Source organism: Oncorhynchus kisutch, linkage group LG27 (genome assembly GCF_002021735.2).
Source record: "Oncorhynchus kisutch isolate 150728-3 linkage group LG27, Okis_V2, whole genome shotgun sequence".
Taxonomy (NCBI): domain Eukaryota; kingdom Metazoa; phylum Chordata; class Actinopteri; order Salmoniformes; family Salmonidae; genus Oncorhynchus; species Oncorhynchus kisutch.
In genome coordinates this window covers 5,136,240-5,152,929 of record NC_034200.2, presented here as the reverse complement: position 1 = coordinate 5,152,929, position 16,690 = coordinate 5,136,240, and the positions used below count along the sequence as shown (strand labels likewise).

The 16,690-nt window shown below is 43.1% G+C and overlaps 1 protein-coding gene across 1 annotated transcript in view; it reads left to right on the top strand.

Moving 5' to 3' along the window:
- The first annotated feature begins 366 nt into the window (after positions 1 to 366).
- LOC109871607 (voltage-gated potassium channel subunit beta-1) overlaps positions 367 to 16,690 on the top strand; it is a 92,877-nt gene continuing 76,553 nt past the window's right edge. The window contains exon 1 of the mRNA XM_031807304.1: positions 367 to 1,677. Within this exon, the coding sequence (XP_031663164.1) occupies positions 1,448 to 1,677 (230 nt within the window). The 5' untranslated portion in view covers positions 367 to 1,447. The remainder of the gene's footprint in view (positions 1,678 to 16,690) is intronic.

Sequence of the window (16,690 nt, the reverse complement as noted above, 5' to 3'; positions counted from 1 at the left end):
ACCTTGTAAATGCTACTATTAGCCTACAGAAAGGAATCAAATGGAAACGTTCAACCTCACGGTAGTGCATTGTCAAGGCTTGGTTGGTTTTATTTACATTTTTATATACTATATTACACTATATTATAGCCAATATTATTATTATTTTTACCAATAATGAAATGGAAAAAAATATAATAACAGTTTTTAAGGACAAGTTCTTTATACTTCTTCTGCAGTTTTACCATCTCACCACCAGGGAGTGCTGTAGCACCCCCTGCACCTGTACTTAACGCAGCTATGCTTATAATAAAACTGAGCATCTACCTCAATAAACAAACACTCTGATACACACACACACACACACACACACGCACACACATGCACACACACACCACTTGGCTTCAGCTCTGTCCCTTCCATCCACACTGTGTTCTCTCTCTGTGTGACGCTAGTGAGGAAACACTGTGGTTATTTCAGCCAGTCATTTAGAGGCAGCAGCCTGTCTCTCTCTTTCAATCACTCCCTCGCTCACTCTCACACTCACCAGCATGAATTCCTTCTCGGCTCCGCACTCCCCCTCTCATTGTACGCCTGTCCTTTCCTTCCAGAAGAGAGGGATCATGCTTCGTCCTTTTCCCTCCTCCTTCTCCTCCTCCTCTTCTTCACTTCCTCACTATCATTCGGGGGTCTCTGTATCAAACGGAGCACTTTCACCACGTTTTCCTTCTGAGAAGAGCATTGGAAGCTGTCCCTCTCTTCTCAGCATGGTGGACTTTTAGAAGCGGGATTTCCTGGGCTAGGACGCTTGCACATCAGCTCTCTACACTACCAAAGGTCCTGGTGGGATGCAAGCCTTAGTGGGACTCCTGCTTTCCTCACAGGACAGCTCACTTCTCCTTGAAGTTTAAGGACAATCCAGGAATCTCTTCATTTTTTTTGCCTGTGTGTGAGAGAGCGAGAGTGTGTGTGTGTTGGTCTGTTAAGATTTGGTTATGAGTGTGTAAGATAGTCTGTGTGTGAGCGAGTCTGTGTGTGAGCGAGTCTGTGTGTGAGCGAGTCTGTGTGTGGCTGTGTGTGTTGCTCTGTATGCAGTGCAGTCCGCTCCTGCTCCTGGTTCTTGACTGGAGGGTTTAGCCGACGCTGGAGGGTGAAGGAGACCCCTCCACTGCAGTGGACCCGCTGTCCCCTACTCCCGGAGAACCTCCCCAGTGGCACAGACTAGTATGAGAAGCGGAGGGAAGAGAAAGAGAAGGGCTGAGAGCCAGGTATAACAAACAGAGAGAAAGAGGTAGAATGAGAGGGGACTTTTCGACAAAACAGTGAAGTGCACGACCACTAAAGGAGACAAAAACCACTTCAGGAGAAACAAAGACACTACAGACACATACAACCCAGTGAAGACTGGAGCAAGGCTGGCAAGCAGCCCCAGCAGCCCACCACCACCACCGACAGTACAGCCACCACCATGCAGGTGTCGTTTGCATGTTCGGACCAGGATGGAGGAAGAGGAGGGCTGAGGCCCCCGGGGAATGGAGGGCACAGCAAGCAAAATGCCACCAGTGCCAACACGGCCAGCCAGGCGAGGGCACGTTTCCGTACGGTGGCCCTCATCGCCCGCAGCCTGGGCTCCTTTACCAACCGCTACCACCACAACCTCAAGGAGTCCACCGCCAAGCTCACTGGCATGAAGTACCGGTACGTAGATGAATTACTGTTGTAATTGTGGTAATGAGCACTTATTCATGTGTTATACATGCTTAGTCAATGAGTTATTGGTGCTTAAGTAGTGAGTATTCGTATAGTGTTTACGATTTAATGTTGTAGTAGCTTCTTCATTCATGTGTTATAAAGCATTAGACCCACATGGAACCAAGAAGTGTCACATTGGAAGTGTTTAACCATTTTCTTTTCAGGGCAACAAGTAAAACACAACACGATTTGAAAAACAGTTGCAAAAACGTGATGAAAAAGTACATACATTGGAAATGAATATCCACCTGAGTTTGTGGCAGCAACTATGTGAGCATATTACAGGTTATAGACACTATGCCCTGGGCTTTCCTATGATCTATGTAGAAGAACAGAAGCCCTTACCTTCTAACGACTCTTACAGTGCCTTCAGAAATGATTTATACCCCTTGACTTATTCCACATTTTGTTGTGTTACAGCCTGAATTCAAAATGGATTAAATGTGAAAAACATGTTTTACCCATCTACACACAATACCCCATAATGACAAAGTGAAACATGTTTTTAGAAATGTTCGCAAATTGATTGAAGCTCTGTCAAATTGGTTGTTAATCAGTGCTAGACAACCATTTTCAGGTCTTGCCATAGATTTTCAAGCAGATTTAAGTCAGAACTGTAACTCGGCCTCTCAGGAACATTCACTGTCTTCTTGGTAAGCAACTCCAGTGTAGATTTGGCCTTGTGTTTTAGGTTATTGTCCTGCTGAAAGGTGAGTTAGTCTCCCAGTGTCTGGTGGAAAGCAGACTGAACCTGGTTTTCCTCTAGGATTTTGCCTGTGCTTAGCTCCATTCCATATCCTGGAAAACTCCCCAGTCCTAACAATTACCAGCATACCCATAACATGATGCAGCCACCACTATGCTTGAAAATATGGAGAGTGGTACTCAGTAATGTGTTGTATTGGATTTGTCCCAAACATAACACTTTGTATTCAGGACCAAAAGTTATTTGCTTTGCCACATTTTTTGCAGTATTCATTTATTGCCTTGTTTCAATCTGGATGCATGTTTTGGAATGTTTTATTCTGTACAGGCTTCCTTCTTTCCACTCTGCCAATTAGGTTAGTATTGTGGAGTAACTACAATGTTGTTTATCCATCCTCAGTTTTGTCATATCACAGCCATATCACAGCCATTCAACTCAGTAACTGTTTTTAAAGTCTCTTGGTGAAATCCCTGAGTGGTTTTCTTCCTCTCCGGCAACTGAGTTAGGAAGGATACCTGTATATTTGTAGTGACTGGGTGTATTGATACACCATCCAAAGTGTAATTAATAACTTCACCATGCTCAAAGGGATATTTCAAGTCTCCTTTTTTTTTACCCATCTACCAATAGAGGCCCTTCTTTGCGAGGCGATTTGTGGTTGAATCTGTGTTTGAAATTCACTTCTCGACTGTACAATTATCTGTATGTGTGTGATACAGAGATGAGGTCGTCCTTCAAAAACACTATTATTGAGCACAGAGTCCTTGCAACGTATTTAATTTGTTAAGACTTTTTAAACTCCTGAACTTATTTAGGCTTCACAAAGGGTTTGAATACTTATTCACTCAAAACATTTCAGCTTTTCATTTGTCATTAATTAGTTACAACTCTGACATTATGGGGCATTGAGTAGGCCAGTGACACAGAATCTTTTAAATTCAGACTGTAACACCAACAACATTTAAAATACTTTCTGAAGGCACTCTGTGACTTGTGAATAGTTTGTAGCTCAAACCATTTGTCCTTTCAGACGTTTTTATGAGAAGAACCGTTTTCGAAATCCACCCTTCTCACAAACACCGCTCTAGTTCAGCCCCTGTCAACCGCTGGTCGGTATCAGCGGTTGCAGAAGAAATAGACAAATCCAATGCAAAAAACAGAAGCACACAATGTTTAAGAAGGCTTAGAAGCACAAAATCAGGCCGGAGTCACGGTGGGTATAGAGTCTTACGTAATGAGTCATTGTGTGTTAGTTAATGAACTGTACAGTGTTTTCCATACAGAGTGTATTGACCATTAAGTGTTGCGTTATAGTGTTTAGGATTGAGTTACTGAGCAATCTTGTATATGGCGAATGTTTATGGATTGGCATAAGTGGATGTCACGAGCTTCACTCCTCAGTGACTTGAGGTCCCAGTACAAGGTGCAAGGACATTATATTGTTTTGTTGTTGATTGCCATTCCCTAGTGAGGAATGGTTATTGTGCTCAGTCAGTTACAGTTAAATCTGCCTGCAGGTTTATGAACAATAAATGATGACATCCATACATTTATGAGGGAATTAGAATGTTTTAGTTTAGATGTATAAGTTGTTTAGAATGTGTTTAAGAGATGTGCAGTTTTATGTGTATTATGTACAGTAACCATAGAAATGACAATTCCTGCTTTCCTCAGCACCAATGCATATGTGGTTACGATCCCTTATTCATGACTTGTAAAGCATTCATTTATGAAATATAGAGCTTTGGAGAGTTTTTTTATGCATACTACATGTGTATGATGTGAGTATACAGTATATAACTAAATACCAGTGCCTGGACAGCATTAGTGATTATCAAAACTTAATCACAAGTTAGAGTATTAATTAATGAGTTGTAGAATACGCGTTGTAGGTTCACGTGGAAGTCTAAATGTTATCATTTCCACTTCCTTATGGCAAAATGAAAGAGGCTTAGTGAGTATTAAAGTACCTAAACCTTACGCTAAAAAGGTACATAATAATTACTTGAGGAAGAGTAATAATAATTCTATATGAAATACTCTTAATGATCTGTAGATTTACTGTAAGATGTCTGTGAGGTCATTGTATCACAGCAGAAACAGTGGGAGAGAGAGAAGGGACAGTTTTTACAATGGAAGCAACTACAGTAATTAAATGTGAATGGATTTGATGAAGATGAGCAAATCGCAGTGGTGGAAAAATAACTCAATTGACATACTTGAGTAGAAGTAGAGATGCCTCAATAGAAAATGACTAAAGTAAAAGTGAGTCCCCCATTACAATATTACTTGAGTAAAAGTGTCACGTTCTGACCTTTATTTCCTTTGTTTTGTATTTATTTAGTATGGTCAGGGCGTGAGTTGGGTGGGCAGTCTATGTTTGTTTTTCTATAATTTGGGTATTTTCTATGTTTCGGTCTAGTATGGTTCTCAATCAGAGGCAGGTGTCATTAGTTGTCTCTGATTGAGAATCATACTTAGGTAGCCTGGGTTTCACTGTGTGTTTGTGGGTGATTGTTCCTGTCTCTGTGTTTTGAACCAGATAGGGCTGTTTTGAGTTTTCACATTTCTTGTTTTTGTTAGTTTGTTCATGTGAAGGGATTTATTAAAACATGAATCAAAACAACCACGCTGCGCTTTGGTCCGCCTCTCGTTCAGATGAAGAAATCCATGACAAAAAGTTTAAAAAAACATTTGTTTGTAAATGTACTTAAGTACAGTGGTGGAAAAAGTACTTAATCTCATACTTGAGTAAAAGTAAAAAGTATGAGTAAATGCTATACATCAACTTCCTTTAAAAAGGTTATCCCATTTAGATAAAACTATATTAAATATATTCATGTCACCAAATAACTGATTAAACACACTGTTTTGCATTGAAGGTCTACAGTAGCCTCAACAGCACCCTCTAGGACAGCACCATGGTGTAGCCAGAGGACAGCTATTTTCCTTCCTCCTCTGGGTACATTAACTTCAACACAAAACCTAGGAGGCTCATGGTTCTCACCCCCTTCCATAGACTTACACAGTAATTATGATGACTTCCGGAGACATCCTCCAACCTACCAGAGCTCTTGCAGTATAAACTGACATGTTGTCCATCCAATCAAAGAATCAGATAATGAATATAGTACTGAAAACAGCTAGCTAGCACTGCAGCGCATAAAATGTGGTGAATAGTTGGACAATAGTTGAAAAGTTTTGAACAAATTAATTTCTTCAAAAATGAAGGAGAAGCAGCAGAGACAGCAGAGACATACTTATCTAATGCAGCTAATTTAGCCTACTCAACAATCTGACTCAAACAGGGAGGAATGTTATTTATGTTAGCTAGCTGGCTAAAGTTATCCAATACTGCAACTTTTCCTAGTCAAGGTAAGCTTTCGGATGTATTAATTTATTGCCACCTAGGCCCACCAGTGTAACTGCTAAACTGCTTGCCATACACAGTCCTGAGTGATTGTACACATGGATTGTAGGTTTACTAATCCGTTAGTTCTAGTTTGTTGTTTAATATGGTGACGACGATGTAGGCTGTGTAGCTGTTAGCGGTTATGGTATGACGGTTTGTTTCATCAGACCAGAGGACATTTCTCCAAAAAGTACAATCTTTGTCCCCATGTGCAGTTGCAAACCGTAGTCTGGCTTTTCTATGGTGGTTTTGGAGCAGTAGCTTCTTCCTTGCTGAGCAGCCTTTCAGGTTATGTTGATATAGGACACTTTTTACTGTGGATATAGATACTTTTGTACCCGTTTCCTCCAGCATCTTCACAAGGTCCTTTGCTGTTGTTCTGGGATTGATTTGCACTTTTCGCACCAAAGTACGTTCATCTCTAGGAGACAGAATACGCCTCCTTCCGGAGTAGTATGACGGCCGCGTGGTCACATGGTGTTTATACAGAACAACGTGGTACCTTCAGGCATTTGGAAATTGCTCCTAAGGATGAACCAGACTTGTGGATGTCTACAAAAAAGATTCTGAGGTCTTGGCTAATTTCTTTTGATTTTCCTATGATGTCAAGCAAAGAGGCACTGAGTTTGAAGGTAGGCCTTGAAATACATCCACAGGTACATCTCCAATTGACTCAAATGGTGTCAATTAGCCTATCAGAAGCTTCTAAAGCCATGATATAATTTTCTGGAATTTTCCAAGCTGTTTAAAGGCACAGTCAACATAGTGTATGTAAACTTCTCACCCACTGAAATTATGATACAGTGAATTATAAGTGAAATGATCTGTTTGTAAACAATTGTTAGAAAAATTACTTGTGTCATGCACAAAGTAGATGTCTTAACCGACTTGCCAAAACTATAGTTTGTTAACAAGAAGTGTGTGGAGTGGTTGAAAAACGAGTTTTAATGACTCCAACCTAAGTGTATGTAAACTTCCGACTTCAACTGTATGTTATAGACTTCCATTTGTAGGCTAGGTTGTAGCAACCTGTAACGGCTGTTGGTGGAAGAAGGTGAGGACCAAGGTGCAGCGTGGTACGCGCCCATGATTTTTATTATAACCCAACACTAGAACAAAAATGATCAAAGCGGCACAAACAAAACAGTTCTATCTGTTGTAGACACACAAAACAGAAAACAACTACCCACAAAACACAGGTGGAAAAAGGCTACCTAATTATATGGTTCTCAATCAGAGACAACGATAGACAGCTGCCTCTGATTGAGAACCACACCCGGCCAAACACACAGAAATAGAAAACATAGAACCCACAACATAGAATGCCCACCCCAACTCAGGCCCTGACCAATCAAAATAGAGACATAAAAATGATCTCTAAGGTCAGGGCGTGACACAACCTCATGATGGGTATAGGGCAAATTCGAGCATCGTATAATAACCTGAACCTATCAATGTTACATTGAGCTTGGTGAATGGAATATGAATGACAGTCATCCAATATGCTATAATAGAAATAAGGCCATGCTCGTACCCGTATAAGGGTTGAAAATGGCAGATTTGGGCACTAAAATGATTGTGTGAGCCTTGCGGAGGGCCCTGACCTTAAAGATCTCATCCAGGCCTGTCTGTTTGACTGCAAGTACCTTGCTGCAAGTACCTTGCTGACTTTAAAGATCTCATCCAGGCCTGTTTGTTTGACTCCCAGTACCTTGGGGAGGGCCCTGACCTTAAAGATCTCATCCAGGCCTGTCTGTTTGACTCCAAGTACCTTGCTGAGGGCCCTGACCTTAAAGATCTCATCCAGGCCTGTCTGTTTGACTGCAAGTACCTTGCTGAGGTCCCCGACCTTAAAGATCTCATCCAGGCCTGTCTGTTTGACTCCAAGTACCTTGCTGAGGGCCCTGACCTTAAAGATATCATCCAGGCCTGTCTGTTTGACTCCAAGTACCTTGTGGAGGGCCCTGACCTTAAAGATCTCATCCAGGCCTGTCTGTCTGTTTGACTACAAGTACCTTGGGGAGGGCCCTGACCTTAAAGATCTCATCCAGGCCTGTCTGTCTGTTTGACTCCAAGTGCCTTGGGGAGGGCCCTGACCTTAAAGATCTCATCCAGGCCTGTCTGTCTGTTTGACTACAAGTACCTTGGGGAGGGCCCTGACCTTAAAGATCTCATCCAGGCCTGTCTGTCTGTTTGACTCCAAGTGCCTTGGGGAGGGCCCTGACCTTAAAGATCTCATCCAGGCCTGTCTGTTTGACTCCAAGTACCTTGCTGAGGGCCCTGACCATAAAGATCTCATCCAGGCCTGTCTGTTTGACTCCCAGTACCTTGCTTGCTGTGGTGATAATCCTTCACATTTCTCTGGCTGACAGTGGCATTGCCAAACCAACAAACAATACGAAAAGTTAAAACACTCTCAATTAAAGATTTGTAAAACAGAGTCAGTATAGTAAAATTAACATTAAAAGATCCCAGCTTTTTTAGAAAGTCTCTATTGACTGTTTTTGTAGATCAGGTCTGTACATTTACTTCACTGAAGCTTATTGTCCAAGAGGACACCCATATATTTGTGTTCCTCTACCATCTCTATGTTCTGACCTCTGATAGATGTTGCAGAGATACGCTTCCTGAAGTCTATCTCTTTGGTCTTGTTGGTATTGAGGAGCAAGTGTGATTCGTCACACCACTCTACAAAGTAATCTAGGACCGGGCCATGCTGTTCCTCATCATCATGCAACAGGTTGATCAAGGCAGTGTCATCAACGAACATAACGAGGTGTCTGTCAGGATGGGAACTAGTACAACTATTAGTGTACAAGATGTACAGGAGTGGGAAGAAAACACATCCCTGAGGAGAGCCTGTGTTGGTGTGCTCTACACTTGGGGACCTGTTTTGACCCGCTGTGACCATTGGCTCAGGAAGTCCAACATCCACAAAATAAAGTCCACCTGTGTGCAATCTAAGTGTCACATGATCTCAGTATATATACACCTGTTCCGAACGGCCCCAGAGTCTGCAACACCACTAAGCAAGAGGCACCAGCAAGCAAGCGGCACCATGAAGACCAAGGATCTCTCTAAACAGGTCAAGGACAAAGTTGTGACAAAGATGTACAGGGACAAAGACGTACAGATCAGGGTTGGGTTATCAAAAATATCCAAAACTTTGAACATTCCACGGAGCACCATTAAATCCATTATTAAAAATGTTTAAGAATATGGCACCACAACAAACCTGCCAAGAGAGGGCTGCCCACCAAAACTCACGAACCAGGCAAGGAGGGCATTAATCAGAGAGGCAACAAAGAGAACAAAGATAACCCTGAAGGAGCTGCAAAGCTCCACATTAGAGATTGGAGTATCTGTCCATAAGACCACTTTAAGCCATACACTCCACAGAGCTGGGCTTTATGGAAGAGTGGCCATAAAAAAGTAATTGCTTAAAGAAAAAAATAAGCAAACACGTTTGATGTTCGCCAAAAGACATGTGGGAGACTCCCCAAACATATGGAAGATGGTACTCTGGTCAGATGAGACTAAAATGTAGCTTTTTGGCCATCAAGGAAAATGCTATGTCTGGCACAAATCCAACACCTCTCATCACCCCGAGAACACAGTGATCACCCCAAGAACATGTTTTTCATCGGCAGGGACTGGGAAACTGGTCAGAATTGAAGGAATTATGGATGGCGCTAAATACAGGGAAATTCAGTCTTCCAGAGATTTGAGACTGGGACAGAGGTTCACCTTCCAGCAGGACAATGACCCTAAGCATACTGCTAAAGCAACACTCGAGTGGTTTAAGGGGAAACATTCAAATGTCTTGGAATGGCCTCATCAAACCCCAGACCTCAATCCAATTGAGTATCTGTGGTATGACTTAAAGATTACTGTACACCAGCGGAACCCATCCAACTTGAAGGAGCTGGAGCAGTTTTGCCTTGAAGAATGGGCAAAAATCCCAGTATCTAGATGTGCCAAGCTTATAGAGACATACCCCAAGAGACTTGCAGCTGTAATTGCTGAAAAAGGTGGCTCTACAAAGTATTGACTTTGGGGGGGATAGTTATGCACGCTCAAGTTTTCTTTTTCTTGTGTCTTATTTCTTGTTTGTTTTGCAATAAAACATATTTTGCATCTTCAAATAGGTAGGCATGTTGTGTAAATCAGATGATACAAACCCCCCCCAATTTTTTTTATTCCAGGTTGTAAGGCAAACACGAAAAATGCCAAGGGGAGTGAATACTTTTGCAAGCCACTGTACCTCCCACATAGTTCAGTCAAAACACCCTCGGAGACAAGTGATACTGTTGTCGTTCCAGATCTGGACAGTTTTAACTGTAGGTTTCTCCCTCTCCAGGAGGCGACAGTAGGTTGGCCTGAGGTAGACAACATTGTGGTCTGATGTTCCCAGGGGAGGTCTGGTGGTGGCAGAAACACATTTGGTATTGTCCCATAGCACAAATCAAGAGTCTTATTTTTCCTAGTGTAACATTTCACATACTGGTGGTATGTGCGCAGGACTTTGTGCAATGTACAGTTGTCAAAATCCCCTAAAATAAATGTGGGTGCGTCAGGGGAGATGGATTCCAGTTTCTGTGACAGATTATTAATCATCACTGATGCCTTTGTTATATTAACTTTTGGTTGAATGTACACAACGGTAACAAACAATTGGTGGAACTCACTGGGCAGATAGTAGGGTCGCAGTGACACAGAAAGCAGTTCAATGTCGGGGGTACAGAGTCTCTCTCTTACCAGGATCCATTTCCACCACTGGTCCCTGACAAGCAGGCAGACGCCCCCACCGTGAAGTTTCCTTGTGACTGTCAGATCACCGTCCACTCTAACCAGAGTGAAGCCGGCCGACTCCACTTCCCTGTAACTGTCAGATCACGGTCCGCTCTAACCAGAGTGAAGCCGGCCGACTCCACTTCCCTGTGACTGTCAGATCACCGTCCGCTCTAACCAGAGTGAAGCCGGCTGACTCCACTTCCCTGTGACTGTCAGATCACCGTCCGCTCTAACCAGAGTGAAGCCGGCCGACTCCACTTCCCTGTGACTGTCAGATCACCGTCCGCTCTAACCAGAGTGAAGCCGTCCGACTCCACTTCCCTGTAACTGTCAGATCACGGTCCGCTCTAACCAGAGTGAAGCCGGCTCCATTTCCCTGTGACTGTCAGATCACCGTCCGCTCTGACCAGAGTGAAGCCGGCCGACTCCACTTCCCTGTGACTGTCAGATCACGGTCCGCTCTGACCAGAGTGAAGCCGGCTCCATGTCCCTGTGACTGTCAGATCACGGTCCGCTCTAACCAGAGTGAAGCCGGCCGACTCCACTTCCCTGTACAGGACTCTGTCATCCAGCCAAGTCTCAGTAAATGCCAGCAAACAGGCCTCCTAGTTTTCCCCCTCAGTGCATGCGCATTGATCAGCAAGGTGGTGGGTAAGGGAGGTTTGGTCTTGAATTTTTTAAGTCTTTGTCTGATTCCCCCGTGTTTTCCACGTTTGCATTTAGGTTTGTAATCCACTCGCAGACAATCGGGATTAGATGGGCCATTGGGATATCCATGGCATTCGTGTTTGAGTTGCATTGTAGTAAGAACTCTCTGCTGTATTGGATTCCGCTGCCAGCAGCATTTTCATTATTTACTCAGTTTGTAGCGGGTATGTACACCATCAACAAGATCAGTCCCAACCCCACCACTGTAAATCCATCATTGACAGATAGTTTACAAACTAAGTGTACAAATTAAAAACATAAAAGAACGCCACACCAAACGTCACACACACTGCAGGATGCAACAGAGCCGCGCCCCTTTCATCTCCTTTAGCACCAACTAGACTGGAACATTAAGCCGAGCCCGGGCAGTGAGTTCTCTGTCGGGACTGGGAGGTTGCTAGTGCTAGCTGATGCATCACTAAGGCTACTAGCTTCCACCTGCGATAGTGTGCAACTCAATATTAGGAAGGTGTCCTTAATGTTTTGTTCACTCAGTGTATACTGTCTGTCTGGCTCACCGACTACCCATGTAGATTGGACAACACAAATATTTCGCTTACTTCATGTGAAAATTAAAAAAGAGGGTTACTGTCAAAAATCTAATATTTTGGCATAGATGTGAGATGACGGGCGCATGAGACCTCAGAGCTCGTAGGCCCCTCCGCCTTGCGGTTGCTGTGGGAGTTTCCACTATGCCAGTGTCTCAAGACTCCTTTCATTTATAATAAGATGTTTTTGATTGTGTAAACAACAACAGTAATTCTGTGATGGCAGAGATGCAGGGTTGTGTTCCAAACAAAACAACTACAAGTGTTCTTGCTCTAGTTCCTCAACAGCCCAGCTAGAAGAGCTCAAAAACACCTTATAGTTGAAGACTCTTCTTAGAGTCATAAAAGTGCATTGAAATTACTTAGGAACTGTGCACGCTTTAGAGAGGTGTGTGGCCACTTGGTGACAGCAGTTTGACCTCTCACTCAAACCCTTGTCTTTTCTTCTTATGTTGCACCCCCCCACATTTTCCATTAATATTTTTATCATGTCAGGGAATGTAATTCAAAGTATTTTTAGATTTCGATATAAACAAATGCAGAGAAAAGTACAATAAATGTCAAATCCACATCAAAAATCAACAGTGTAATGTTTGGATTCAGTCTTGTGTCAGGTGAAATGCTGTGTCCTCAATTTAATAATTTCCCCTAATGTCCAAACTGTTACCTTTCAATTGCTACCACTCTTATGCATGTGCATTTTCACATTTATTCTGTAAGAAACATTTTAATATAGGCCAATTCCCACGAGTGTAAAGTTGGTGCCGTCCTCCTAATCTTAAACGGCACCGACTGCCACTGGTGTGTGGGTGTGAGTGTGTGCATCCTCGTGTGTGTGTGTTTGTGTAGCTGTCACGCTCTGCCTCACATGCCACATTGGGAAACATCTGAGGGTGTAATCCTGATACAGAGCGCGAGCAACGCGACCAGACGGAACCACAATGTGATAATACGCCGTTAGAGTCATTCACAGTTGTCATGGAGATGTGAAAAATACTTACATATACACTACCGGTCAAAAGTTTTACAACACCTACTCATTCAAGGGTTTTTCTTTATTTTGATTACTTTCTACATTGTATAATAATAGTAAAGACATCAAAACTATGAGATAACACATGGAATCATGAAGTAACCAAAAAAGTGCTAAACAAATTCTTCAAAGTAGCCACCCTTTGCCTTGATAACAGCTTTGCACACTCTCACAGCCAACAAGTGTTCAGCATATGTGGGAACTCCTTCAAGACTTTTGGAAAAGCATTCCAGGTTAAGCTGGTTGAGAGAATGCCAAGAGTCTGCAAAGCTCTCATCAAGGCAAAGGTTGGCTATTTGAAGAATCTCAAATATAAAATATATTTTGACTTGTTTAACACATTTTGGGTTACTTCATGATATCATATGTGTTATTTCATTGTTTAGTAAAAATAAAGAAAAACCCTTGAATGAGTAAGTGTTTTAAAACTTTTGACCGGTAGTATATATATATACAGTACATTATATACTTTTTTTACCCACTTCTTCGCCCCAATTTCGTGATTACAATCTTGGCTCTTCTCTGCAACTCCCCAACGAGCTGGGGCTCTCAGCATTGGAGAGAGTCTGAATGATTCTACATCTTTATAAGGAAGTCTCAAATCAAATCAAATCAAATCAAATCAAATTTATTTATATAGCCCTTCGTACATCAGCTGATATCTCAAAGTGCTGTACAGAAACCCAGCCTAAAACCCCAAACAGCAAGCAATGCAGGTGTAGAAGCACGGTGGCTAGGAAAAACTCCCTAGAAAGGCCAATACCTAGGAAGAAACCTAGAGAGGAACCAGGCTATGTGGGGTGGCCAGTCCTCTTCTGGCTGTGCCGGGTGGAGATTATAACAGAACATGGCCAAGATGTTCAAATGTTCATAAATGACCAGCATGGTCAAATAATAATAAGGCAGAACAGTTGAAACTGGAGCAGCAGCACAGTCAGGTGGAAGTTGAAACTGGAGCAGCAGCATGGCCAGGTGGACTGGGGACAGCAAGGAGTCATCATGTCAGGTAGTCCTGGGGCATGGTCCTGGGGCTCAGGTCAGTTGAAACTGGAACAGCAGCATGGCCAGGTGGACTGGGGACAGCAAGGAGTCATCATGTCAGGTAGTCCTGGGGCATGGTCCTAGGGCTCAGGTCCTCCGAGAGAGAGAAAGAAAGAGAGAAGGAGAGAATTAGAGAACGCACACTTAGATTCACACAGGACACCGAATAGGACAGGAGAAGTACTCCAGATATAACAAACTGACCCCAGCCCCCCGACACAAACTACTGCAGCATAAATACTGGAGGCTGAGACAGGAGGGGTCAGGAGACACTGTGGCCCCATCCGAGGACACCCCCGGACAGGGCCAAACACCAGTTTGCTGGTAAGGTATGGGATGCTACAAGCTTAGTGAACCAATGGAATGGAAAAATTATATCAAAATGTATTTGTCACATGTGGCTAATACAACAGTGTAGACTTTACTATGAAATGCTTGCTTATGAGCCATGCCCAATGATGTAGAGTAAACAAATGATTATAAAAGAAACATAGAGGAATAATACAGGCAGTACCAGTACCAGATCAATGTGGAGCTATATACAGGCAGTACCAGTACCAGATCAATGTGGAGCTATATACAGGCAGTACCAGTACCAGATCAATGTGGAGCTATATACAGGCAGTACCAGTACCAGATCAATGTGGAGCTATATACAGGCAGTACCAGTACCAGATCAATGTGGAGCTATATTCAGGCAGTACCAGATCAATGTGGAGCTACATACAGGCAGTACCAGATCAATGTGGAGCTATATACAGGCAGTACCAGATCAATGTGGAGCTATATACAGGCAGTACCAGTACCAGATCAATGTGGAGCTATATACAGGCAGTACCAGTACCAGATCAATGTGGAGCTATATACAGGCAGTACCAGATCAATGTGGAGCTACATACAGGCAGTACCAGTACCAGATCAATGTGGAGCTATATACAGGCAGTACCAGTACCAGATCAATGTGGAGCTATATACAGGCAGTACCAGATCAATGTGGAGCTATATACAGGCAGTACCAGTACCAGATCAATGTGGAGCTATATACAGGCAGTACCAGTACCAGATCAATGTGGAGCTATATACAGGCAGTACCAGTACCAGATCAATGTGGAGCTATATACAGGCAGTACCAGTACCAGATCAATGTGGAGCTATATACAGGCAGTACCAGTACCAGATCAATGTGGAGCTACATACAGGCAGTACCAGATCAATGTGGAGCTATATACAGGCAGTACCAGTACCAGATCAATGTGGAGCTATATACAGACAGTACCAGATCAATGTGGAGCTATATACAGGCAGTACCAGTACCAGATCAATGTGGAGCTATATACAGGCAGTACCAGATCAATGTGGAGCTACATACAGGCAGTACCAGTACCAGATCAATGTGGAGCTATATACAGGCAGTACCAGTACCAGATCAATGTGGAGCTATATACAGGCAGTACCAGTACCAGATCAATGTGGAGCTATATACAGGCAGTACCAGATCAATGTGGAGCTATATACAGGCAGTACCAGTACCAGATCAATGTGGAGCTATATACAGGCAGTACCAGTACCAGATCAATGTGGAGCTATATACAGGCAGTACCAGTACCAGATCAATGTGGAGCTATATACAGGCAGTACCAGATCAATGTGGAGCTATATACAGGCAGTACCAGTACCAGATCAATGTGGAGCTATATACAGGCAGTACCAGTACCAGATCAATGTGGAGCTATATACAGGCAGTACCAGATCAATGTGGAGCTATATACAGGCAGTACCAGATCAATGTGGAGCTATATACAGGCAGTACCAGTACCAGATCAATGTGGAGCTATATACAGGCAGTACCAGTACCAGATCAATGTGGAGCTATATACAGGCAGTACCAGTACCAGATCAATGTGGAGCTACATACAGGCAGTACCAGATCAATGTGGAGCTATATACAGGCAGTACCAGTACCAGATCAATGTGGAGCTACATACAGGCAGTACCAGATCAATGTGGAGCTATATACAGGCAGTACCAGATCAATGTGGAGCTACATACAGGCAGTACCAGATCAATGTGGAGCTACATACAGGCAGTACCAGATCAATGTGGAGCTATATACAGGCAGTACCAGTACCAGATCAATGTGGAGCTATATACAGGCAGTACCAGTACCAGATCAATGTGGAGCTATATACAGGCAGTACCAGATCAATGTGGAGCTATATACAGGCAGTACCAGTACCAGATCAATGTGGAGCTATATACAGGCAGTACCAGTACCAGATCAATGTGGAGCTATATACAGGCAGTACCAGTACCAGATCAATGTGGAGCTATATACAGGCAGTACCAGATCAATGTGGAGCTATATACAGGCAGTACCAGTACCAGATCAATGTGGAGCTATATACAGGCAGTACCAGATCAATGTGGAGCTATATACAGGCAGTACCAGATCAATGTGGAGCTATATACAGGCAGTACCAGTACCAGATCAATGTGGAGCTATATACAGGCAGTACCAGTACCAGATCAATGTGGAGCTATATACAGGCAGTACCAGTACCAGATCAATGTGGAGCTATATACAGGCAGTACCAGTACCAGATCAATGTGGAGCTATATACAGGCAGTACCAGTACCAGATCAATGTGGAGCTATATACAGGCAGTACCAGATCAATGTGGAGCTATATACAGGCAGTACCAGTACCAGATCAATGT